Source organism: Haplochromis burtoni, unplaced genomic scaffold, assembly GCF_018398535.1.
Source record: "Haplochromis burtoni strain Fernald_Lab_line unplaced genomic scaffold, NCSU_Asbu1 Contig_196, whole genome shotgun sequence".
NCBI classification, from domain to species: Eukaryota; Metazoa; Chordata; class Actinopteri; order Cichliformes; family Cichlidae; genus Haplochromis; species Haplochromis burtoni.
Genome location: NW_024582557.1, coordinates 1107579 through 1135022, shown reverse-complemented (window position 1 = coordinate 1135022; position 27444 = coordinate 1107579). Strand labels below are relative to the sequence as shown.

The 27444-nt window shown below is 40.5% G+C and overlaps 1 protein-coding gene across 9 annotated transcripts in view; it reads left to right on the top strand.

Moving 5' to 3' along the window:
- The window catches only part of LOC102298248 (regulating synaptic membrane exocytosis protein 1), a 119807-nt gene that overhangs the window by 45834 nt on the left and 46529 nt on the right, over positions 1-27444 (top strand). For all 9 annotated transcript variants that reach the window (XM_005935291.3, XM_005935290.3, XM_005935293.3 and 6 more), the window contains exons 5-6: positions 22638-22909; positions 26586-27280. In XM_005935291.3, coding sequence (XP_005935353.3) covers positions 22638-22909; positions 26586-27280 — 967 coding nt within the window. The remainder of the gene's footprint in view (positions 1-22637; positions 22910-26585; positions 27281-27444) is intronic.

Below are 27444 nucleotides of genomic sequence, written 5' to 3'. Positions count from 1 at the left end.
AGATCTCACTCGGCCAGCTCGGATCCGGAGTTAAAAACTTCGAATTTGCTTATTTGCTATTAAAATCATACCCAATTGATTTTGCAATCATTAAGCTAGCTAGCATACAACAATCTTTAACTTTTATGTTTTGCGCTCCTTCAAATTTGGAATTGCTAGGATGTTGAATATGGAGCTGTCAGGCAGAAGGAAAAGAGGAAGAACACAGAGGCGTTCATAGGTGTAGTGAAGGAGGACGTTAGCGTGACAGAAGAAGATGCTAGGTATATGGTGTGATGAAGGCGCAGCCAACGGAAGGACATTAAAATATAGAATATAATTTTTGTTTCCATAACCACTCAGCAATATGATCAGAATCTAATATCCCGACATAAGACATTTATCGTCTCAACAACGATATACATCACAAAATTTTACATTTTCTGAAAATTCTCTGAATCTCGATTTGCGTGAAGTCTTTTTTTTTTTTTTTTAGCTGCTCGTGTACCTGAAGTCAAGTGTTTTGACCGATGCATGAAAGTATACATTTTTAGACATTTTCTTTGTGGGTATTTATTACATGGTGTGCTCCGGGGAAAAGCCCGCTCTAATGTTTGAATCTAGGGTCTATTTTTTAGCACCTCTTTTTTGCTTCTCATCCGTACACACTCTGCTTACTCTTTCACGTGATTCAGTTTATTTTGAAAACTCTCAACAGGATCTTCAGCTTTATTGCGAAAGGTTTATGTGTAAATAAGCGGACAGTGGAGCACGCAATGGTTTTACCTTCGTTGTTGCTAATGACAACGCATAAAAACAGGCACTTGTCCTTCCGTAGTGTGGCTATATTAAAAATAAGAGAAAGAGAGAACTTTAAGAAATTAACACTATGGTGACCATCAAATTGATAAAAAATATTTCCGTAAACAGTTTATTTTGCGACACCACGGAACAAATGATAGCGTAAAATGAAATGATAGACGTTTTCATATCGTCATCCGATATATATCGTTATATCGAACAGCCCTATCACTCAGGATGTTTTTGTATCATTTTTTCTTTACAACTCTTAATTCTCCTCTCGTAACAGCTTTAACACCACTTTGCCATTTTTGTATTACATTGGCTACAATCATGTTTGAACTGGCAGCGCTTACCGCACAAAGTTGTTGGTGTTTCATAACAGCAACCAAAAATACTAATGCTTTTAAAAGTGAACACTTTCAATAAATCATTGTTAAAAAACGAACACTTTTTTCATTAAACAGTCCAAGGTAATATAAAGCAGGAAACTGAAAAAAACACTAATAGTCACTATATTTTTCCCTGTCATTCTCACACGTGTCTGCTTAATTCGTTGTGTTGCGAAGTGTGGTAGATAGATGGATACAATGATAAATAAAGTTTTAATAGGCGCAGGGATGTGAAGCGTGTGGTGCACGCAGGCTAGCGTGTTGTGCTAATGATATTCAGTGCTCATTATCTGCAGTGATACCTGTGCTCTAGTGGAGAGATGAGTGCGTGTTGTTGTACTGAAGTTTCTCACAGAGAGGGCCATTTTTGAAGTCTTGATTCTTACTCTCATGGGGAACTACAGAAGAGCTGTTTGTGTCACTTCACCGTCACACATGCACAAATACACAAACACCTCTTTTCCCTCTCTTTGCTTTCATTGTAATGTCCAGGGCTGTATTTCTGTTGGGGGGGGTGGGTTTTATGTGACTGTAACTCAGCTCGGTGCTGGTAGATTGCTGTTTTTAGACCAGTTCTCATTCAGAATTACTGGCAGGGATGTTTACAGACTATAGATGCTGTTAATTTTTAGAAATACAAAACTTTCAGAACTCTAAAGGCAAATCGAGAGAATGCAGACATTACATCTTCCTTTTTCCTAATAATACATTTAGGAGTTAAATTATTATGAATTATTATGAAGTTAATGACCATTAACATTAATCGTTTCTGATTGCTTAAGGTTAGGGTCAGCTGCTTTAGTATTACTGAAATATACAACAGGTGCAACAATGAGACAACCCCCAATCTCCCTCCTCGTCATTTCTGACTGTTTTTCATTAGTTTTGTATTTGGCTATAGGGATCATGATACCTGGACCTACAGAGGCTGAAGAGGTAGTTCAGCTCCTCCAGTATGCCATATCAATACGTACCATTGCCATAAGGTTTGCTGTGTCTCACAGCACAGTCTCAAGAATGTGGTGAAGATTCTACTCTCGGAGAGCTGGACAGGGCTGCGGAAACCCATCATCAGGACCGGTATCTGCTCCTTTATGCAAGGAGGAACAGAATGCACACTGCCAGCGCTACAACATGACCTCCAGCAGGCCTCCACCTGCGCCCTGTGGGTCTGGAGAACTCATGGAGAATGTTATACTGTCTATAACTTTGTTCAGTATGGTCACTTTGGTAGTGGGTCAGTGATGTTCTGGGCAGTCATATCTATTAAGGTATCGGGATGAAATCTTTGGACGCTATTGCAGTGGGACTTGGTTCCTCCTGGCACACAACAATGCCTGAACTCATGTGGCAAGAGTATGCAGGGAGTTCCTGGAGGATCAAGGAGCTGTAGAACCAGTAGAACACCTCGGTGAAATCATGTTTTATTCCATCCAGCCACCAGGTTTTACCTCAGACTGTCCAGGATCTCAGTATTCCCCTGGTCCAGATCCGGGAGGAGATTTTCCTGGACAGATCCACGGTCCATACAAACTACCGAGAACCTGCTGTGTGAATTTTTCTCATGTTGATTTACAGGGTGTCTTTGAATTCAGCCCTCTGTAGGTTGATCACTTTCATTTCCATTAAACCAAGTGGCATCCTTTCATTCCTAACACATGACCCAGACCTTGTTGGTATAGATATCCAGCATGTTTTCTTTTTTTTTTCATTTAGCTCTGATGTGCTTTAATCTTTTTTAGCAGTGTATTTCCCCTCCCTTCAAGCCTCCTCCAATGCCTTATCTTTAAGACTGATAGCATGTACATTCATCACCTCAGTTTATCTTGCCCTCATGATAATGTAACACTTATCTTTTCCAGGGGGTGGTGTTTATGAGCTCACAGACACGCTTGTGTCATGCTTGTGTTGATTTATTAGAAGCATCACAGTGTTTGTGAAGTGGCCAGCATGTAGCTAACTCTACTTCTATTTGCTGGCCACTAGGGCAAAAGGTTAGTCTTATCCTATGAAATAAAATCAAATTCAAGATACTTCAAAATATAGTATGTGCCTCACACTTGTGCAAATGTATATCTATTGATCTAGGCTTGCAAGGAATTATGGCTCTGTGCTGCTTTGTGTCGGTGTGCAGTGCTGTAGAAAAAGCTGGAGCGATGTGTCATCCGCTGTAAACGCCACAGCGCCTCATGATTACTATTGATCGCCAGTCTTGCTAACTGCGTCCGTCTCCGCGTCCGTCTCTCATTGACTGGCCTTAAGGGGGCCATCTCTCTCCTGGTTGGTGTGGCACACACTCTTAAGAGCAAACACTCACACATACACAGACACCTTGTACTTGAGGAAGGCACATTATTCATAGAAATTAATGTAAAAAATTATTCATATAAAAATCATATATGGACAGTTCATGCTGCTTTTAGTGTCTGTATCTTTCGTCAGTTCAGTAAAGTTAGGGAATGAGTAATTACTTATTACTCATTCCTTTAACTTTCTCTGAAGTCTCAGTCATCACTGGTGAAAGCTGTAACCCTACCCTAACTATATTTTAAAGAAAAGCACAATTGATGCACTTCTGTTAGAATGATTGTCTTCAATGTTCCATGATTGCCAAGACTTGGTAAATCATTATTAAAATAACAAATATGACATAATGTGATTACCAAGAGCCAGAGTTTGGGGTTTAGGGTTGGCGTCAGTGGTGTCTTAGATCTTGGAGGATTAATTTGTTACCATCCATCAGATTTTACAGTAGGTGATTTATTTAGTTGTGGAACTAGGGTTTATTTAGTAGTTTTAGTCTCCTGCTATTCAAACACATTTTAAGAAACAGCAGTGGCAAGCAGTTGATATTTTTGTCTGAAGCATGCACGCTGGCCTAGAAGTTAGTCTTTCATAAGCTTTTCGTTTTGGTTATGGCAAGTAGGCATGAATCCTGCAGCTTGAGGCTAATCTTTTAACATCCATTTGAACCCTGCCCATTGAGGGTTAGGGGTAGCATTTGGGTTAGTGGTTACCCCTTTATGTATAATTCTTAGTTTTGTGAAATAGCACACGATCTGATATCCCCATGTTAGTATCGTTCCTGAATCATAATAATGTAGGTCCAGGATCAGCATTGTAGCTGATCAATAACACGGCTTGATCATTCAGTTAGCTTTAGCCAAAAAGATAGCTAATGCTCTTAAAAATTATCATTAGTAAACCAACATGAGGAACTTAAATTTGGCTGACAGCAAACCTAACTTGATAATATATTTATTACACTGTATAAATTAATAAAGAAAAAAATCTTTTTTTCCCACTTTTCAACATTTGAGATCACAAAAATGTGACTGTGCAGTTGCAATGTTGATTCTGGATCAACATTATTATGATGAATATTATATGAACAACACCATGTTGAGGATACCAGATACCAACCAGCTGGAAACTTTCTGAGGGATGCTGTAATTGTAAGAAGACTGATAAAAAGATGAAGATTGTCGCTGTACTTGGGCGTTGAACAGTGAAATTGGAGCAGAGCTTACATTTCAGCAGACTAGCATGCATACATTCTTGTTTGCTTGCACTCACCATTCATTCCTCTGAATTAATTTACAAATATAATACATTTGCAAAATTAAAACGGCGAGAAAAATAGTGGCTATATTAACATTGAAATAGCATTTTTTTTAATTTAACCTTTATTTATGCAGGTAGTCCCATTGAGACCCAATGTCTCATTTGCAAAAATATAAAAGTATGGTAAGTGTGGCTCACTGGGTCCACTCACTGGGCTTAGTGCTCAAGGGAAAAAAAAAAGAAGCAGTTTTTCAGTGTGGCTGTCCTGCTTTTTAAACACTTGTACCTCCCACCAGAGGGCATGAGGTCAAACAGGTGCTGTCCAGGGAGGGGTGAGTTGATTTTCATAGGTTCACAGCACAGATTTCATAGATTCTCAAGCGCAAGTCTTTAATGTGTTTTCAGTGAACAGGGCTGAATAGTACATCTCAAGATTATTTAAAGTCCTAGTTTATAATGTAGGTTTTTTGTCTTATTATTTATGATTTAAACTGTGGACGTCTTTTTCTCTCACTTTATTTCCCCCATCCGTCCACTTGTCCTTATCAGGGTGGCAGGGGGTTGGAGCCTATCCCAGCTATCATAAGGCAAGAGGCGGGGTACAGGTCGGCAGTCTGTCGCAGGGCTAACACAGAGAGACAGACAACCATTCACACTCAGGCTCCGGGTTTGAACTTGTTGCTTCACTATGTCCTTTCTGTGCCTGTGTGGGTTTTCTGTGACTGACTGCCTGTTCAGGGTGCACTGCGGTTCCTGCCAAATATCGGCTGAGAAAGGCTTCGACCCAACGCAAATCTGTTTGGATAATGGGTTAAGAAAATGGCTACTCATTTTCTGATGTAAGCAAACCTTCTTTAACAGGTGTTGATTAGAGATTAGATTAGAAACGTACCTTTTTTATACAGTGGTAAGAAAGGTAAGCACAGCATCATCACTAAACTCACCTGCAGTACTACAACTCAGTGTGTGAGTGCAAACTGTGTTGGTGACTGGAGACAAAGTGTTCCAACATGCAGTCAAACATTAACTGCCACAATAAGGCACGGTGTCCTTAATCGTTTTCTCACTTTAGTGGAACCCCAATATTTCTAGGTTGGAGACAGAGACGAGGTGCAGGTAAAGCCGGCTCCTGTATCTAAACCTGTGCTGTACTAGTGTGTGCAGCCTCTCATGCTCTGTGCTTGCTTGTGAGACCACTGTTTCATGGGTTACAGTACAAACACAATATACTCGGGTGCCTGCAAGTGCATTTATTAGTGTGTGAGCTTTCCGTGTATGGAGATGTGTGTAATGTATGTCTGTATGGGTTGCTGCGGGTTGTGCTGATATAGTGCCTCATTAGCTGCTGTGGACACTAATCTCCTTTGTGGCAGTCTTTCATCCTTACTGCAGGATTTATGGACGCCCTCGCGTGCTGCCAGTGCAATACGTCAAGCTGTCATTGGTTGATCTTACTTCCTGGTTACCTCCCCTCCTCCCCCTTCCCTCCCTGGATGTTAATGTGCTATTTGTTTCACCTGTTAAGCAGCAGGCGTTGGAAGATGTTAGTAGAATAGTGGCTGGCAGGGGTAACATGACAGTGAGTCATGTTTTTAGTAAATTGGATGGAAATAAACTGGAGGATGATCAGAATATTACAGCTTCTGGTTCACTCAAATCTGACTTAAAATATGTTGACTGGCTCAATACAGGTAGCCTCTCTTTCTTTTTTTACCAGGTCACCAGAGACCTGTTTACGATTGGGTTTAAAAGTTTACATCTGCTCCTTATAGAATTTTCACTTACATATCCAGATGGAATTTTAATAATTGAAGGTGAAATGTTTGTGAAAGAGTTGATTTGAAATGTTTCAAGTTTCTGATCATGTGGCAGGCTTGTAACATACCTAAGGCTACGTCCACACTAACGCATCCTTTTTTCTCCGTTTTGGCCTCCCGTCCACACTGAGACGGCGTTTTCCTCAAGTAAAAATGCAGCGTTTTGAAAACGCTCTCGAAAACGCATACATTTCAAAACAGAGCTGTCCTGCTGCAGTGTGGACACTCAAAAACGCAGACTTTCTAAAATGATGACGCAGTTTAGTCATGTGATGCAGTCATATGACCAATTAAACAAAGATAGAGGACATTATACAGCAGTTCTTTTGATTGCTCTCAATTTTGACAGCCCTAAAAAAGATTAAGATCCGTTTGTACTAGAGATGGCACGATACCACTTTTTTATGTCCGATACCGATACCGATATCATAAATTTGGATATCTGCCGATACCGATATGAATCCGATATAGTGTTTTTTAATCAACAAAACTGTTTTTTAAAATATCTTGCTGCATTTTGCAAGTCTGCAAGTTCATACTCAAGTTTAAAACAACAACTACACTAAAGCTATTCTGTTATACCTGTATACAAAAAAAATATTTCATAGTTCAGCAATACTGATCAATCTAATAAACTTAAACCTACACCATCCTCCCTATTCTGGTATTTTAAAGAGTACTTAGCGTAAATATTAAGCAACCTAACTAATAGGGTTCCAACTCCCAGCAACAACAAAAATAAATAAATAAAAAATAGGGAACCACCCCTCACGCTCCACCTCATGATGCTTAATCGACGTAATCAACCTTAATTTGATGCAGTGTGAAAAAAATGCACAGAAATCAATTATTTTTCAAGAAATATTAAATAGATTCAACATCTTTCTTCAACAAAATTGCAGACTGCACAGATGGTACCTTCCCAAAGGAAAAAGTACTATAGCTTACTAGGGTATATATATTAGACTTAATAGTCACTATATACAGTAATTGACTTCTATTCATTTTACATCAAATTAAAACTTTGGGTGTCAGATAATTATTTATTAAAAGCTAGACATTTTAAATGAGAATAAGAAAGAAAAGTATGTCTTTGTGCCCCCTTTTCCCTGTTAATGCCCTATCGGCCCCCCTGGCTAAACTTTGCTAGATCCGCCCCTGCACAGTTACGTCAGCTACGTAGAAAAAGATCCTGGTGTAGAAAGTAATATTAAATAAATTCTAACAACAGCTGATCAAGCTTAAACGTGCTGCTGTTGTTCAGCCGCTGGTTTCCTCTTTCTGGTGCAAAGTGGGCCAAAAACAAACAAGAGAGACGGACTCCCGACAGAAAAGCCGATCAGCTGATCATTAAGCAGTTTCATGATTGAAGTAGCAGCAGGAGAGCAAGAGGCAGTCGCTCGTTAAGCTTAACGCAGGAATGCTTTACAAACATTCAGAGATGGACTTACACACTTGCTTTACTTCTCTCGGGGATAACTTTGTCGGAGATGAAATGCCGAGGTTGCTAGCGAAGCTCCACATGCTATCCAGACCACCGACAGGTCCCGCATGCCACAGCCGCTCTATCACGTGATGCATACTGCTCCGACGTGCTAACGTTCTGAGGTGAGTTACGGCGTGTTGCAAGTTTTGTGAGGTGCTTTCGTGATATTTAATGGATCGGATTACATTTTTTATTTTTCTCCGATATCCGATCCAGTAATTTAGGTCAGTATCGGACCGATACCGATACGTAATATCGGATCGGTCCATCTCTAGTTTGTACATGCTCCAGACAGCTTTTCTTCAAATTCTTAATTCTCACAGGACTGGAACGTGAGCGTTTTGGCCGCTTTAATGTGGACGCACATTCTGTGAAAACGACTGAAAACGCTAGTGTGGACGCAGAGCGTTTTCAGACGAAAACGACGTTTTCAAATCTATCCGGGCTAGTGTGGACGTAGCCTAAATCTGTGCTGAAGAGGTCTGCCAGTGACCTGGGGGATGCTTCCTTTCTTCATGAAACAAACAATCAGCATTCCAACTTCAAGGTTCCATCACTGGATTATTTACTGTTATCCAAACGCATAGATATAGACACACACATGTGCGCGAGTAAAGATGACAGGAGCAAACACATAGGCGCAGATGGCCACGCACAAACACGTTCAGATGCAGCAGGACGCAAAACAAACACACAGGAGTTTGGTGTCCTAGTTTCCATCTGTGGAGGGGCTGTTCTCCTGCTCTTGCTCATTCCTTCACTCACAAACTCATCTCAAGGGGGAAGGGGGGGGTGGTGTTAGTGGTGGTCTCATTGTGGTCACATGATGTGTTGCTGCTGTTGTTGCAGTTTGTGTGTGTGTGTGTGTGTGTGTGTGTGTGTGTGGTGTGTGTGTGTTGCTGTCGTGTGTGTGTGTGTGTGTGTGAAAGTGTTGGGAAGAGAAGACGTTTGGATCTGCATGTTTGCATCACTGCTCTTGTGAGGAGCCGGTTATATATATTTTCTTTGTGTGTGTAAGTCTCCCTGCCAACAGTTCCTCCTTCTTCTCTGATTGTTTCTCCATCAGAGTGTGATCTAATACAGGGATTACTCTGGGATTAAGTGACTCTCTCATAAAAGAACACCTCACCAGCTCCATATCTCCACAAGACTAGCCATTTGTTATGGAGTATCATCATGTGGAGAACATCTCATAGGAGTGAAACATGAAAACCGCTCCAGACAGGAGTCAAGTGTTCGTAAGAGAGGAAGTACACCGGCAGAGAAGATGTCCAGCCTCAGAAACTAACCCAAAGCATGTTTTTCTTAAAGCCAACCAGCAAATTTAACTCCATGGTTTAATTTTTTGCACACACATACACACACATTTATCATTCATGCAGTTTATGACAAAGTCTATTTTTGGAAAACTGGCCAGAAACACTGACTGCGTTAAGTTAGTAAGCTATTACTGGTCTGCCATTAAGAAACAGAGAGGTCTTACTTGAGTTACGGTTGTGTACGTGGTGCTTTGATACTTTGATATGGTGTGGAAGAAAGTTTCAGTGGTAGTTCAGTGTTTTTCAGCGGGCGCTCTGGGACTGTGAAAGAGTCTGAAAGTAAGTAAGGAAAAAAGTAAAAAACAAGTGGTAAATAGGCTTACTTGTAAATTAGAAATAATGTCAAGCACAAGGATTGGGTGACCTGTTCTGTGATTATTTAACTATAGAAAGGTATATAAAAGAACATAATAATATATAATAAATTATATATATAATATCATTTCTACAATAAGTTGTTAGAACTAAGGAACCCTTTCAGATGAGAGGTGAAATGTCTTCAAGAACCTAAAAAAAGTACACTTGCCTTCAACTCAACCACTTACGACTGCCGTGAGGTGGATGACTGTGAACCTACAAAGCTGTGTATACTCTCATACTATCTGTGTATCGAGGTGTCCATGGGTTCTTCCTGGAACGTTGATGGTGTTTTCCAGAGAACTGATTGGTCAGCAGTTGGTGGTTTTGTACCTGTTGATTTCCTGGGATCTTGGCTTGAGTTTTTGCTGGAAATGAGAGGTGCTGCATGTTGTGCTGAACCCACAGAGAAGGGTTTGGTTCGTTCTCCCATAGCACAAATAAAACCACGCTCCTGATCTGCTCCAAATGACAACTTGGGAAGTAAGTAAGGGGATGGTGAACACAGTGGAGAGGTGAACACCTTAGCAAAGAACCGTCTTATTTCTTTGTAGATTTTAGATACCAGGCAAGATCTAAAAATCCATTATGGCTCTTAATTTCATCAAGACCTGCTGGGTAGGACAAGGTTTCCTAAATTTTAGTCAGTCATGAAATGTCATAACCTGATGAGTATTGAATACAGATTACAAGTCAGGCCACCATTGTCAGACTATAACACAGACAACATTATGCATTGCTTTTCATTCTGAATCCTCTTGGTAATCATAATGTGATTACCAAGAGCCAGAGTTTGGGGGTCAGGGGGTCATTCTGAATACTGTGCTCTGAAAACATGTCATTCCCACATAATGATGTAGATGTAGAAACATGCCAACTGTGGCTTGGTTTACAATGAAAATTACGGTGGCCCTGAGAGGCCAAACGGACTGCAACTTCAGAAAACACTTGCAAAAAGAAAAATGCTGCAAAAAGAAAAATGCTGCAAAATGCTGCAAAAAGAAAAATGCTGCAAAAAGAAAAATGCTGCAAAAAGAAAAATGCTGCAAAAGCACACAAAGCACAACGGAAATAGGAAAAAAGACAACGGAAATGTTTCTGGGGAGACAATAACCGAACGGACCAGTTGCACGAACCAAAACATGTATGTATGGCTGTATCCCAATTCAGGGACTGTTTCCCAATTCAGGGTCTGCAGCCTTAAAGTACGCAGCCTTAACGGTCCTCAAGGGCCGCACTCAAAGACTGCTGAGGCCGGAAGTGCGAGGCTTGTAGGCTTGTGAAATGGGACGGTCTAGCCTCCGTCGCGCTGCCCAGGTTGCCTAGCAACCATGATACTAACAGCTGGAAACGTTTCATACAGCTTTGTTTGACAGAAATGAAGGAGAACATATTTTGTACATTTGTTTCTACATGAGCTTTGTGTGATTTGATAAGTATCTGAGGCTGAGACCACGGGACTGTAAAACATGATTGTTGGGCTTCATTTTTGTACTGAACAGTCATTTAAGATTAGCTAGTAAATAACAATTAGCTAATCTTGTTCATGAGACTAAAGTCATCTCACTTTGGTAATGTAAATATAATATGGCCAATATTATATTAATCATTATTAGTTATTACAGCAGTGAACATGAACTCTGTGCCAAACACTGAGCTTCAGTAAAGATTCAAGTTGCATTTATTTATATTTCCTATCACCTTAAATCTTCACTTAAACACAAGTATCTGTGACAGTGTATATATAGATGTATTATATATAAGAGACAAATATTGTTCTTTTAATATGTTGGCATTACTAAATTTGGCTCAATGCTTACATATATGTGTAAAAAGAAAATGTACGAGCTGTGAAAACTGTTTCTGATAAAATGAAGAGTAGACTGATATATGAAATATTCCTTTATTGGGTGAGAAAATCAGACCATGTCATAACTGCTTTAAGTCATACAGAATAGATATCAGAGCCTTAAACAGGCTGAGCTTCTGTAAATGGGTCAAACTGGGCAGAAAGTCTACAAACACATAACATCCTTATAGAATATGATGTAACACTATAGATCAACTTACCTCAGAATATATAAAGCATATAAACAATTACAGCAATATGATGCAACAAACACAGCAGTGCTACTGATCCAAAATACTCAAAGCTTCATAGAACTGAAACCAACATTTATTTTTAGCTCCATTCTGCTGCTGATACATACTTTAGGTTTCTGAACATTAACTTGTTGCTGCCTTTCATAGTGTGTAACTTGAAGGCCCTGAGTACTTTCTCCCACACTGAAAACACTGGAATGATAAAATTATTTGAACATTACCTAATAAGACTGATTCAGGACAGACAGTTATGTTAAACTTTCCTAGCAGTCCTTCACAAACAGGGAACAGTCTGTCTATTCTCTCCATCTGTCAGCTGCTGCTGGCTCTTCCTCCTCCTCTTCCTCACACACTGCTGAGTTTGTCCTGGTGGATCATCAGGGGTGCAAAGCCTCACAGATGATGTGCAGCAGTGGGTCCCTCAGTCTGTCCTCACTCTGGACACTTGCAGTTGTCACACATGGAAATCAAATGTGTGATAAGCTGCAGGATTCAAACACAAGTGTAACTTATAAACACATGTTCATACTTTTATTCCACAATCAGAGAGAAAGAAACAGAGAGAGAGTGCAGGACAGACAGACAGGTGACAGTCTCAGGTGTACACACTGCTACAAACAGGAGGATTTAGTGTTTGTGTTATTACGAGTGCTAAACAAGAAGAGTTCCCAGATGGTGCAGTGGACACATGTGTGACTGCTGTGATTAAAGCATCTTTCTTTCAGCTTAACGAGTGAACCGTCAGCTCGTTCAAACACACGTTAAAGTCCGTTTGGCTCGACACCACCGAACAGAGGCAGCAATATAACACAGCTAACATTAACAGTGCAGTGAATCCTGCTTGTGCCGTGATATTCAGGACTGCAAACCGAGCAGCATCACTGACTTTCAGCCTGTTGTGTTTGTGGATATATGACTGACTTTAATTATCCACAAAATCATCACATTCTCTGTAAGATTAAGGTCGACTATCTAACGGCTAACATTTGCACATAAATAAGTGACATAATATTCAGAACTTACTTTTGAAAGTTTACTCTTTGGCCGCTCCACTTCTTTGAAGTGTCTCCCAGTCCCAGTGCACTTGTTAGCATGTTTTGGTTCGTGCAACTGGTCCGTCCGGTTATTGTCTCCCCAGAAACATTTCCGTTGTCTTTTTTCCTATTTCCGTTGTCTTTTTTCCTATTTCCGTTGTGCTTTGTGTGCTTTTGCAGCATTTTTTCTTTTTGCAGCATTTTTCTTTTTGCAGCGTTTTTCTTTTTGCAGCATTTTTCTTTTTGCAAGTGCTTTCTGAAGTTGCAGTCCGTTTGGCCTCTCAGGGCCACCGTAGAAAATGATCTGTTTTGCTTGCAGCGTGACTCTGTTTCACATGTTTTACTTTATAATGAAAATTGTGTTTGTGTCAGTCAACTGTCTTCTAAAGAGATAATTCAGTCAGTATTCAGTCAAAAGGGGAAAAGAATTGTAGTTATTATTTAAATATATAGTATCAGTAATAGCTGACATGGAACGCTATACTTTAGGAGGACTACAGGGATACAAATTAACACAGATACACATTTTGCATCTTGGTCATGTGAACATCTATTTCGATGTCAACATTCATTATCTCTGTTTTATATGGTTATATTGTTTCTGCGTTCCTTCTGGCAGTTCATTGTATCCTTTGAATTTGTACAACACTAATTAGCATATTTCTATATGTGCTTGAAATAATAAACAAAAAAACAAAACATAGCGGCTATACTGAATTCAAGGACGATGCCGGGCATGTACGTCAGGATGGTTGTCGATATGAAACCCACGTGGGAGGAATGCTACGGTTTCCACGCTACAAACCTGCAGTATTCTGATGACGCCGACATGTAGCAGTGTGACTGATAAGGAATGAGCTCATTGTTTAGTGTCTGCTCAACTTTAGTTATTAGTAGAGGTAGCTGGTTAGCTAGCTGGTTAGCTATGTGTAAACATAGCTAACGAGGTGGCTGGTTAGCTAGCTGGTTAGCTATGTGTAAACATAGCTCCTTGCTATCTAAAGTATAACTGGACGCTGGCGTAAATTCTTGACTATCTCACACTTCTGTTTAATCAGTTTTCTGTTTGACGTTTATTCAGCTGTGTGAGGAACCCTCCCGAGGGATTAATAACATTTCATTTAATCTAATCTAATCGAATAACTTTAATCTCAGCCAAACCGATTTACTCACGAACAAATAATACACTGAAAAAAGCCAAAGAATAACATGTTTAAGTTATTTCAGTGACTTATATATCATGTTTAGCTTGAGTAGCGAAAGGGGTTTGAAAACGATGTGCCGGGAGTTTGCTATTCTCACCGGCTCAGATATTTGAAGTTTACACAGCTACATTCTCACCTGAAAATATGTTAAAAGTTTATTTTGCAAACCAGAAAGAGTAATAAGAGTAATATTAAAACTAGAGCTGGGCGATAGAACGATAACGATATGTATCGCGATATAACTTTTACTCGATAGAGAAATTAAGCTATCGCGATAGACCTCGCCGCTCTTGTCCTCTTAAAAAAAAAAAAAAAAAAAAAAAAAGGTCAGCCAATCCAAGGAATCTAGCGCCACCTGCTGCTTTGGCATGTTCATAGCAGCGTTTTCCTTCATTTCTGCCTTTATGTGTGGACGGGATTATTTTTTAAAACGAAAACGGAAAATCTCCGTTTTCAAAAATACCCGTGTACGTGTGGACGTAGCCTCAGTCTCTGACTGGAAGCGCTAATTCGTCATTCGGCTTTTGTCAGACTAAAGTAACTGTTAAAACTGTTTGAAAAGCTCAGCTATACAACAAGGAGAGATTGAGAATTTCCTTTTAGTTCTCAGTTTATTTGATATTGACAAAAGTTAGTCAGTTTTGTCTGTTCTTCTGTAAAACAAACTAAGATTTATTTTTAGAATTAATATTTTGTTTCTAAGTGGAATTGACAATTTAGTCTGTTTCGTTTGTTCTATTTTGAAACTTAAACGCTTTAGCGGCTGCCTTTTGTGTAGTTTGCAATATTTGCCTTTATTTATCTGAAAAAGTCTCATGTTCCTTAAGTACATCTACCCTGTTGAACTTATTATGAGAAATAAATATTTAAATCAAAACAAGCTGCTGATTATTTCACATTTTACTTGTGAGCAACGGCACATTTAAATCTTACAAATATAGTTATTTGGCTTATATCGTGATATATATCGTTATCGCCTGAAATGAAAAAAACATATCGTGATATGAAAAAAATCTCATATCGCCCAGCTCTAATTAAAACTAAGTAGCTGCATTAGCCATTGATGGAAACTGGAATTGGCTGGGCCAATCTGGGATATGGTTTTTCAATTTTGTTGTCCGTGTGGAAAATCGGGAGAAATTTGGGAGTGACTCCAGGAGATTTTCAAGAGGGGCACTGAAATTCGGGATTCGCCTGGAAAAATCGGGAGAGTTGGCATGTGTGGTCTGTGGCAATGACTGTAAAGTACAGTACAGTCATTTTACAGTCATTGGTTCGTGGGCTTATGGTGACATTGTGTCAGTACTTAGCTTGTGGAAGGCTAGCTAGCTAGAAGGTGAACATTAAATTTCTTGCTAACAAGAAAATTCAACTATATACTAAACAGCTAAATGTTAGAGTAACCAGAAGTATTTGATCTGTAAAGCTTTATAAAGTGAGTTGTGTTTGCCACTCTTCATGATATATAAGGTCTTATTAGAGAAAAAAAATGTGAATGAAGAAGAGAAGCTATTTTTTGGGTTGAGGGGTCTCTTTTGTAGCTCAGTCAAATCTACAGGACAAAAAACAAATACAAAAGCTACAAAAGACCTACAGTAAAGTACAGTATATATGACAGAAACTGAGTTTGTATAGTTTGGTATAATTTGAGCTTGAAAGTCAATATTTGCTATGGCTGCCTTTATTCTTTAACACAGCTTGAATAGTGTTCTTGTATTTTCTTTAAGTGGTCTTCAGGAATAGTTTCCAAGTTGCTTGGAGGATAGCAAAAGCACTTATTTGGATGTTTGCTGCCTTTTGTTCTGTCAAAATGATCCCACAGTGCTTCTTTAATGTTGAGGTCCAGGTTCTGGGGAGGCTAATAATTCAGGAGATATGGAAGTAGCCGTACACAGCTAGTTTGAGTCCAGCCATTCAAACCTTGTCTTTCTGTTTGCGTAGTTTGACTCTAGAGAAACAGGGTGCTGTGATGTCAGAGGATGATGCCTGGTGGCTTTCTGCTCCTCCCCCCTTCCCTTTGGAACTGCTTCCACCATCAAGTGCTTCGCTTCCATTTCAAGAAGTGTCAGTGTTGCTGCACCACCAGACTCCCAAGGACCAGGTCTGTCACCCCAACAGAGCTCAGAGTCCGCAGAGCTACTGCGTCAAAACCTTGGAGAGGATATAATGCATCTAGGGAGCTTGTTTATTTAGGATACAGGCATACTGCTGCTGCTGCTGCCGAAGAAGATACAGAGCAAGAAGATATGTAACAATGCGGTACTGGCCTAGAAGATACATATCAAGGGATTCAGGCCAAGGAGATGCATGTCAAGATACCTTCCTGTAACCACTGAGCCTACCAAGTGGTACTAGGCTGTTGGGAATATGCGGTGCAGCTACTGTAATCTACAAATTATGTGTTACGTCTAACTAGTCTCAAAGTGTTAATGCTAGCTTATAGGTAGCTTTTTTTAAATAAGCATTGTCATATGCAACACTAGGGTGGCACTGGGGGTGGCAAGAGATTATTTTAGGGGGCCACATGTAGATCCGCTTGATGTTTTGTTAGCAGTATTATGCAGTTGTTCCTGTCCTTGATGCAGTTTGCACTTCACCATCACACTCTTATGGTTTAGTGCAGACAAAATTTAAGTGTCCATATCTCCACACCCTTAAAAAACTGCAGAGTATGTCACAAGTTTCTTCTTCCCTGCACACAAACTGTAATCACCTAAAATATATAAGTAGGAAGAAAACGGCATGTGTGATGTTTTTTTTTCCTATCTGCCAGTCATGCAGACCATTTAAGAACTTTCGTAACACTAGCTACAACAAAACTGAAACTGTGACGTGATTACTCAAGTGACAACAGTAATGCGTTATGTTGTTGTTTCATGCACTACACCTAAAATTGCCACTAACACATGCAAGCTTTTACCAAGAGGCTGCGCCACTGAAATGTTTTTAACTGTTGGTATATGTTAAAAGCAGCATCTGTGCTGACAATTTGGCTGTATTTAAAAAAGGGATCGCTCAGAGAAAGAGTCTAAAATTGTTCAAGTAATCAGTTGTGGTACCTTTTATGTATCTTTGGAGGTTTCCCACAGATTTGGATTCTGTTCACGGTAGTAGGTGGGGGAGGACTTCAAAAGGACTTGAAAAGTGGAACACATACACTGAACAATACTGTTTTTGAAGTACTTCGTGCCAGATAACGTATCACAAACATGTCTTACCCCATAGATGGACTCTGACCACAACTGCTTGTTTTTGTTCGTGGCTGCAGGTCCTCATTACAACAGCCCTCTACCTTGCACCCCGTCATCAGCTGTAGTTGGTGGTGTTGGAGCCTGTTGTATCAAATGAAACACTGTAAAATCAAGACAAATGTAATTTGCATTCACAGCAAAATATGTGGCAGGCGTCTCTGTCAGAATGTTGTTAAATGTTGCATTATCCTTTTTGTCTAAAGGCCTTTACGTTCATCATGAACAATGCTCATTTAGAAGTCTGTGTTAAACTTAAAGTTGGAACATGAAACCGGGATTCGGAAATTGATTTTCACCAGTGTTCTACTTTCTGTTCTACTTTCCTCTCTCTTCCCTGCCTCACACTTCCACAGTGTCATGTGACTAAAATGACAATTGTCCACATCTTGTCCATATTATTTATTTTCATGGGAAGCAAGTCAAAAGGTATTAATGGTGTTGTTCTGATCAAGCTTTCTTTGCGTACTTTCTAAAGTGTAAAAAAAAGTTTCTCTGTGAATTGTGTATTGTAAGTATAAAGCACACCCTGTGAATGACTAAATCAGCAAAGGTAATCTGCAAAATGTATCAGTGTGATCTTCAGTACCAAACACAGCTGATGAGAGAAATATCTCAACAGCGTTTTTGCCTCAAAAACAATTTCCCAATTAAAAGGCAAGTTGTTTTTAAAATTTGTAGTCTATGACAGAGGAAACAAAACTTGGGTTTGCACATAACCTATAGCAGAATAACTAAAGGATGGTTTGGTCTGATCCAGTCCTAATTCTAAGATTTATCAGAAAGGAAAATTTTAAGCCTTAAAAGAAGCGTGGGTGGCTGTCTCCACAGAGGAGGGGCTGAAAGCTGGAAGCTTTGCATCCCATTCTACTTTTAGGAACCACAAGTAGGCCTGCTGATAGTTTTTTTTTTTTTTACTACTACTATAGAAATTCCAGTGTTTTTTTTACAATGGGACCGCAGATAAACAAAAAGTAAAGAGGTCTCAATGTGGCCAACAATGAAAAACAAGTTTGACATCCTTACTAAAGGATTATCTAGGAGCTTTTAGAGAAACTTGATAAAAAGGAATTGCAAAAGTGTGGTTTAGAAATAACAAATGCTCAAATTTGTTTTCCTGCTGCATCATTCTGGGACAGGATGTTTAGCAATACTGTGCAGAAGAAAAAAGACATCAGAAACATTTGTTAATGTGGACGCTGAAGGACAGATCCTGGTCAAAGGGGAGTCTAATGTTCTCACTGGAGGCCAAGCAGACACTGTGTTTCTTAGAATCACTTATGTCTGATTTTAGAAGTACAACATTACATTCCAGATAATAAGTAAAAGTTTAATTGGTCCCATTTAAAGAGATGTTAGCACATTAGCATAAATGATAGCTTTGCTGGCAAATGTGACTCAAGTGTTTTGTGGGTTTTTTTCACTAATTTTTGAAGATTGAAATTAAATTTCTCTTTTCACCTTTTTAACATCAAAAGATTTTTTGACCAAGTGAAGAAATTAAATAAAGATGTTCCAGTAATATTTGTTAGGAAAGCACTGAACTTCCCTGTGTGACTGCGAGGCATGTCGGCCCACCTGTCAATGTACGGACGAATAGGCTAGCATTGCAGTGTTGATCTGGCAGCCATCCACCTTGGCGGTCTGGCTGCAGAAAAATCACAGATTGGTGAATGTTTTCACCGAAGCTATAATGTCCCACATGAGGCAGTGTTTTGCTTTCTTTGCTCTGTGTATATGTGTGTGTTTGTGTGCGCACACAGTCTCCCTCTCTCCCCGGTGGTGCTGGGGTGTTTGGCAGGATAAATATAGCTGCGTTGGTGTAAAGCTGTTTTCTCCTCGGCTTTTGTAGCTTTAATCAAAAGCAATCTGGAGGAGGGAGGAATGGAAGGGAAAGTGGTGGGGAGAGGGATCGGGAGGGAGGGAGGAGTAAGAGGAGCGAGAGAGATGGTAAGAAGAAGAGTTGGGAAAGCGGGGTGATGCCAGAGTGTTTTATTTTAGCTCTCTTTAAAGAGTCATTGGGGAGTGCTCAGGAGTAATGAGAACCCTGGTGGCTGGAGGAGTGGGACCGGCTCTAACCTCCACTCACCCTCCTCCTCCTCCTCCATCCACTCACTGTCTCTTTATTTCCCGCCCAGCCTCACTTCCTCTGTCATCTCCTTCTTCCTCATTCTGGCTCTCATATCACTTTGAGTAAGGCTACATTCACACTGCGAGCCGTCCTTGCTTCTCTCTGCCTTTCTATTCTGGGCTGTAGCCCACACCTCTTATCAATATGAGCTGATGGTGGTGGAGAATGTGCACAGAGAAACTGTTGTTTTTAAGAGCAGCCGCCATGTAGCACAGCAGAAGAACAGAGCCCTCTGTTAGTTTTGTTAGTGATCTTTTGAGTAAAGTTTACTGTAACAAGCTGCTGTGATGCCCTGGCGACCTGTCCAGCGACAGCTGGGATAAGCTCCAGCCCACACCACCGCAGCTCTTAACTGGATAAGCAGTTAAGAAAATGAATGGGTGGATGGATGTTACCAGCTGGTGCTGTGCTCAATTTTTGACAAATCTATTTAGGCTAAAGCTGAAGCTCCAAAGATATTACATTTGCCTTTTCTCAGCTTGCTTCTTTTTCATTTTATTTTTTAAGAAAAAAGAAATGAAAGAAAAACTATTCAAGGTATCAGAAAATTCTGATCTCTCCACATTTAGCAGTGAAAGCAAGAAAGGTGAGTAAATGGTAAATGGACTGGTTCTTATATAGCGCTTTTCTACTCTTCTGAGCACTCAAAGCACTTTACACAACTTGGTGCATTCACACCAGCACATTTTTCCTAGGTGCTTTCTAACTGACATTCACACTCCGATGAATGCATCAGAGAGCAATTTCGGGTTAGTATCTTGCCCAAGGATATTTGGCATGCAGACTAGGGGAAGCCAGGAATCGAACCACCAACCTTCCGATCAGTAGATGACCTGCTCTACCACCTGAGCTACAGCCACAGCCACCCTACTGACACTTGGTATCAGTAGGGTGATGAGGTGATGAGTCAGATGTACAAAAATGTACAAAAACTTTTTCCAATTTTGATGCTGATACCAAAATACCATGCAGATACCAAGTGTCAGTCCTATAGCACTGTTAAGTAATTATGTGTTAAGCAACATCAGGCTTTAGTTACACTGTTATACTGTTTTTGCAACTTTCTAAGGTAAAATGAATATGTCCAGGTATAAATGTGTATCGCTCTGGTATTCATTTATAAAATAATAAATGCCAACTGGATCGAAATAAATCAAGTGTTAATCTTTTTCACCTAATTTATTTGAAAAGGTCTTAGTGTGAGAGACTTTACTGTTTACTGCTGTCATTTACAGACAGGGTGCTTTCCCTGTTCTCACTGTGTGAACACCTCCTCGTCTGAGCTCGTGGAGTGGAGCTGACAAGAGTCACTGATGACACCTTATGTTACCTTAATAACGCAAAATCTAAATCTAAGTATTAGACCAAAATGAAAGAGAAGCCAGCATGAAAAAGAATTGTGTACTCCTGAGCTTTTCACTTGACCACAAAAAACGACTGCAAGCTTTGCAAGCTCTACAGATGTAGAAAGAAAAGCTACAGTAGCAGGTATGAAATACCTCCAAAGTGTTATGAGTGAAGACTGCTGGCGTGTTGCTATAGTAAACACAGAACAAAATAGAACTGAATTGAATACTTCAACACCATAGGTTGACTCATCTTCACAATCCCTCATCTAGCTTCTTTGGATCAATAGCTAAATATTGATTATCCTGGTCTGAAGTTTAAATTCTTTGAATTCTTAGAAATATAGTCAAAAGAAGACGGTTGAAGATAGTGGATACATGGAAAGCTGAAGTTGGGGAGAGCAACAGAAAGGCCAAGTCCAGAACAGACACTGAATAGGTTTTCAAGTTTTTTGCTATATGCACAGTGGAAAACATGTTGCCCTGTAAGATATTTTTTCTTTGCTGTCCACAACAAATGCAGAAAAACATATAAACATATAAAATAGCTACACAGAAGAAATGATCATTAAAGACAATTTAAAAAAACAACTATAAACCCAGCATATATAGTCAAAAACATGATAAATAGGAAACGCTAGCATGGTGGTGGGTTGCATCCATCTTTAATATACAGTCTATAGAAGTGACTAGTCAGTCACTCAGTAGGCCTGTCCTAAAGCTTTTCAGCTTTAATGGGGACCACGGTGCACAAAATGAACATTATGTTGTCGTCAACAAGACTTTAAACTAGAGCAAGACCATAAGGTGTTTACTGAGGTTACAGTCCAAGGTAGCTGAAAGCTTCTAGTCATGCTTCTTTTTGAAACCAGAGTCGCCGCCTGATGGCCATTAGAAAGAAATGCAGGTTTAAGGCATTAGCTGCACAGCACAAGAGGACCGGAGAGGGGAAAAGTGTCATCTTATACTTGATGCCATTTCTTTAACGTAGTGATTACAGTCTGTTCATAGAATGAATGCAGTATCTAAAAGCAGCTGAGTAGTGGAAACTGGCGTCAAAGGCTTCTTTGATGCTTTGTTTGGAGCCAAGTCTGAGTGTGCCACATACTGTACGTGGTACAAAGTCTGTTGGTCGCTTGAAACTGAATTAGCTGTCACTGTCAAAAAGGGTTAACATCAAGTAATCACTACATCCCGAAGTGGTTATGCAATTCACTCAGCTGTGTGGGTCTGATGCGTGTGTCACGTGTCTGCATTTGGACTCACTCTTTGCCGTAGTGCATCAGCACAGCCAATGTATAGTCAGTGTGCATATGTGTGATGGGACAAATAGAAGGAAAGAAGACAGGAGATATCAGTTTGGCAGCGACTTGAGTGTCCTTTCATTATCCAGTTGGCTTTGTGTTCCTCATTTGGAGGCCAAGAGCGGCCCACAGTGGAAGCAAAGCTGCTCCCTGCTATAACTGCCTTGATGTTGATCTTAAAAAGCTTCCATAAAAACCTTTTTCTGGGCAGCAGAGCAGCTCTTTAGGAAGTGCATTGTTCCGTTTCCTGTTTGACAGTCACAGCCGTGCCTCAGATTAGTGCTTGGCAAAATACTTGGCTGAGATGATTTCTACTAACTGCAGTAAAGAATATTTCCTTTCTCTTCGACACCTTATTGTGATACTAATGTGAAAAGCGTTCAGCTCCTCATCACTACTTCACTGTCGTGTTATGCAAGTATATGTCATATATTATCTGATCTGTTTGTGCAGAACCTCTGTGATGACAGCTTGTTGGCAGATTAGCTGATAAAGATGCATGTGTCGTATGGCTGTTATTGTAATCCCCACCCGTGCTCCTTCTATCTTAGGTGATCTGGGTGTGCAATAACTGCCGAAAGCAGCAGGAGATTCTGACCAAGCCAGGGGAGTGGTTCACCGGGCCCCCCGGGAAGCCCGCTGGCCTCGGTTCAGCCGTCAGCGAGCCATCAGTGTGCCAAGCTCCCGGGGATAAGAAGCTCAGATCTCGCTCCCAAGCACCACCGGGGTCCACCACTGCAATCTACGACCCCAACCGACCGAGCGCACCTGGGACCGCGCCTGGCACTGATGCTCGGTCGCTCAGTGAACCACCACGAGACACGTAAGGCGGAGCTATAAAGTAGAACCCGTGTTTCTGTGGCAAAATGCATATGCAGACATGGGCAAACAAAAGGCATATTTTATTCTTTTACCTCATGGGTGTGACGAACATCACTGAAAAAGTGTGAAATGTTCAATGTTAAAATATAAAGGAGAGTAATTTGCTGACAAAGTTTTTTTTTTTTAATGCTGTTGTGGTCACAAGTTGTTTTTCCAAATGATTGATTTAATCTCTTTAAAAAATAAGAATTGGCTGCACAACTTTGCATTTATTTTGGATTTTCTCAAATGAACATGGGGTCAAAGTAGACTTACAGGTTTAATTATATGCATGTTGTCCCTCAACCACATACTTTTGGTAGCCATCAATAAGCTTCTGACTTAATTCTGCATATTTGACCACTCATCTTGGCAGAATTGATATTTTTTACTCAAATTGGTTGGTTTCCTGGGATGAACCCAGCTTTGAAATGTAGTCCACATTCAGATTGGGGTGGTGGGAATTCCACACGCTTAATATGACCCTGTTTAACCATTACAAAACCACTTTTGATGTGTGTTTGGGATCATTGTCTTGTTGGAACACCCAATTGTGTTTCATCCATCCAGCTGTTGATCTGTGGGGAAGTTGAAGAATTTGGAGGTAGTTCTTTTTCTTCATTATTCCATTATTAACTTTTACAGTGTACTACTATTGCTAGCCCAGAGCACAGCACTACCATCACCATGCTTGGCTGCTGGTACAGTTTTATTTTAGCTCTGAAAGGCTCGCTTACTTACTCCTCCAAACATACCTCTTGTCATTGTGGTTAGTAGCTTGAATTTGTCTGACCATAAAACTTTTCAGGCATTTGACTTGTTCATGTGGCAGCACACTTTCCATTTGTGTATTGGTCAGTCCAAATACTCCAAATACCAAAACAAATACTCGTCATGCTGGAAAGAGAAACTACCAGTTGTAATCAATAATTTTTTATGCATGAATCATGTAATTGAGACTGTGTGTATAATTTAGATCTTTTGTGGATTAGAGAAAATAATAATAATAATAATAATAATAATAATAATAATAATAATAATAATGTGCACCCAGTTCTTGTTTTATAAAGTAATTAAGGATGTAAGGATGCTGTACGATTTTTTTTCTACCCCTGAAAAAGAACAGTTAATGAAACATAATTAAAAGTCCAATATTCCCATTAAGTGTCCATGCCCATGATGAGTCTATGTACATCTCTGTCCTCAATTTTATACATTTCCTGTGTTTGCAGCAACATGTGCATTTAATATCTGTGCAGGTACCCTGTGGATTTTATGGTAGCATGCAGATACAGAGATGAAGATCAATGTGTAAAATTGCTGGTACATTTACATAATGAGGTGACAAGAGCTCAATACTCAAAAAACTCCCACACAGAATGTGATCAATCCATCTAAGGCCTGAGTACTGTGAAGGCAACAGCATATGATTCACCCTTAATTTGTCACCCTCTGATACTGTGACTCAGTAATGGAGGGATCCACCTTAATTTGAAAAATGAGAAGGTGCTGCACGCGCTGGAGTTACTCTGGAGTGATGGTACTCTCTTTCAGATCATATCACTTCCAAAGACAATGACCACTAACATCGCTGCATTAGGTTGTTATGAGGAATAATAAAAAAAGAAAAACAAACAAACACGTAAAGCAAGTAAAAATATACTGTTGGTGTTTATCCTTTCCCAATGTTTACTGACAATATTTACTGGGACATCATCTCCCAAGCCAGAGCTGGTGCTGACAGAACAATAAAAACTACACTGTAAAAAGACAGATGTTGACATTGTTTACATGAACAGCAGTGGGTCCACTCAAATCCTCCTCTAACACCAGGAATATTTCTCATATCATTGCAATAAACAGCAAAAACATGTCTTTTTGTTTTCTTTAAAAAATATAAAACCCAATTGATTTACAGCCTTTTTGGTTAAGAAGACATGTGATCAGATACCTGTACTGAAAAAAAAATCAATTTAAAAATAACATGTTCATATAGCTACATGTGCGTTCCTGTCTGAAATTTAGCAGAGACATGTTAATGTTACATAACGTATTACTCCTTCATGGAGCTTTGCAGATCCTCAACTAGATCTTAGAGTTGTCACTAGGGGGCAGAGTGGAGTGGAGAAGACGGGAGTCATATTATGCAAAGAAGCTTTGTAATGAGGTGAAGCCAGCTAGGATAGGCTCCAGCCACCCCACAACCCTGATAAGGATAAGTGGAGGAGAATGCATAGATGAGGTGAAGCCAAATGTTATTTATTATCTAAAGTGTCCATGGCAGTCATTCTCTATATTTCTTATAACTTTCTCATTTGTTTTCTTCTTCTTCATGGTGAACTCTGCTGTTGATCCTTTTCCGTTCTCCACCAGTCAGTCTCTGACCTATTTATATTGTCATCACCATCACACTCCTGGCTTCCAAGAGCACTGCACATAAGCGCATGTCTGCAAACAGACATCATCACACAACCATAAATCCCACATCAGATGTGTGGAAAGGACGACCAGCCAATGGTTATTCAATGTCCAAATGTTTGCTTTGTGTTTATTGCACTAATGGCATTTCAGCACTCCCTTTATGTATAGCTGGAGAACTAGCAATACATACATACAATACATTTTTTAAAAGACAGAGCCAAAGATATCTTGATTTTTTACTCTATTAGTTCTGACCTCTGCTAGTTCCATAATTTGGGATTTGTGGGGTTCACTGATTAATACTGCTTTTCTTGAGATGCTCCTCTTCAAGAGCCACGTTTTTCAAAAGAACCACAATGTACTGGTAGCCATCAATTCCTGGATTCACCAGATAATTAAACTTCATAAACCTCCTCAAGAGCAAGTGAAATGTGTAAAATTGTTAAAAAGTGCCCATTTTATCTTGTGTTGTCTCAGCCAACAGAAAGAAAGCAGTCCTAATGCTTGTGTTATTGAGCACCATCTCCCACATTCCTCATTTGCTTCCATTATACAATGATGGATTATGCCTCTTAGCATTGTTTCCTATGCCATTCATTGTAATGGAAGAATGAGGCTACTTCCAGCACACTTAATAGTAGAACGAGTTTTCACTTGTGACATTCTATTAGTGGACACTAATGTTAACAATGAAATGGTAACAGATGCAAATCACACCAGTGGCATTTGTCACACATGGCTTAAGTGGATACATTGTATAAGCAGAAGCTAAAAGCAGCCACATACATTAACCAAAGTCTTCCACCCTCCACGTGCTGTCACAGCTGTCTGTGATGCTCGGTTTGTGACTCACTTTCCGCCAAACGAATCATATAGCTACTCATTGAAGAGCCTTCTTAAGCGCACATGTGATGATTTATTGTTAACTCAATGGGAACAGAAAACTTCGGAATTTCAGATTGTCTGACAAAACACCCTATCGCCGACTTGTTAAGTGATGATGTAATGCCCTGTGACACCCCGAGTGACAGATACTGATTTACAGGTTAATTATTATTGGCACTGAAGGCTAAAACAATGAGATGATTCAGTTTGCATTAACCTGTGTAACATTGTCACTCACACGTTGCCGTTGTAAGCTTCCTGCTGAACAGTTCTCTAACCAAACCAGTATCTTGTCTGACATCACCCCTCATCTGTATACTTTCCCTCCTCAGGAGGAATGGACGGGGTGGAGGAGCTGGTCGGGGAGAGCGGCGGCAAGGCCAGCCCAGGCTGAAGACCCAAGTCTCCATGGACCGGGACCTCAGGGGGGAGTCTAGGGAACGCAGGGAAAGTCGGCGCCTGACAAAGGGACGTTCTCTGGAGCACGATCCTGTGGGAGGTGTTGGAGTAAGACGGACAGAAGAGGGGGATTACCATCACATGGACCACACCGGTGCGCCCCCTCGACAAGCAGGGCCCGTCCCTCCTGGAGGCAGGGGCCATCCTGTGCCCGGGCAAGGTCGAGGCACAGGCGTAGGGGGAGGTGAGGTCGGGGACGGTGCCCGACCTGGACAGAGGACGGCGGGTGGGGTAGGCGGGCTGCATGAACATGCTCTTTCACAGCAAGCCCCTCCCCCTGAACTCAGAGAACCTCCTGATTCAGGTCCTGGCTCAGCCCCGGGCCAGGGACCCTCAGTGAAACGGACCAAACGGGACAAAGCTGAGAGCATGCTGCGCAACGATTCGCTAAGCTCTGACCAATCGGAATCTCTGCGTCCGCCACCGCCGCGGCCCTACAAGTCAAAACGAGGGCAGGGGGCCGGAGGGAAGAGACAAACGAGCGTCAGTAGTTCAGAGGAGGAGGGCGGGACCACGCCTGAGTACAGCAGCTGTGAGGATGCCGAGATTGAAAGTGTCAGCGAGAGAGGTGAGAGAATATCCATCATTACCTTCTGTTCATGAAGAAACTGTGGCATATATTGATATCTGTCTGGTCATTTATTTGTTTATCCGTCCATACAATTACACGAGATATTTATTTTGACAGAAGATGAGGAAATGATCCACCCTACCCTTTGTTTATGGCATCTT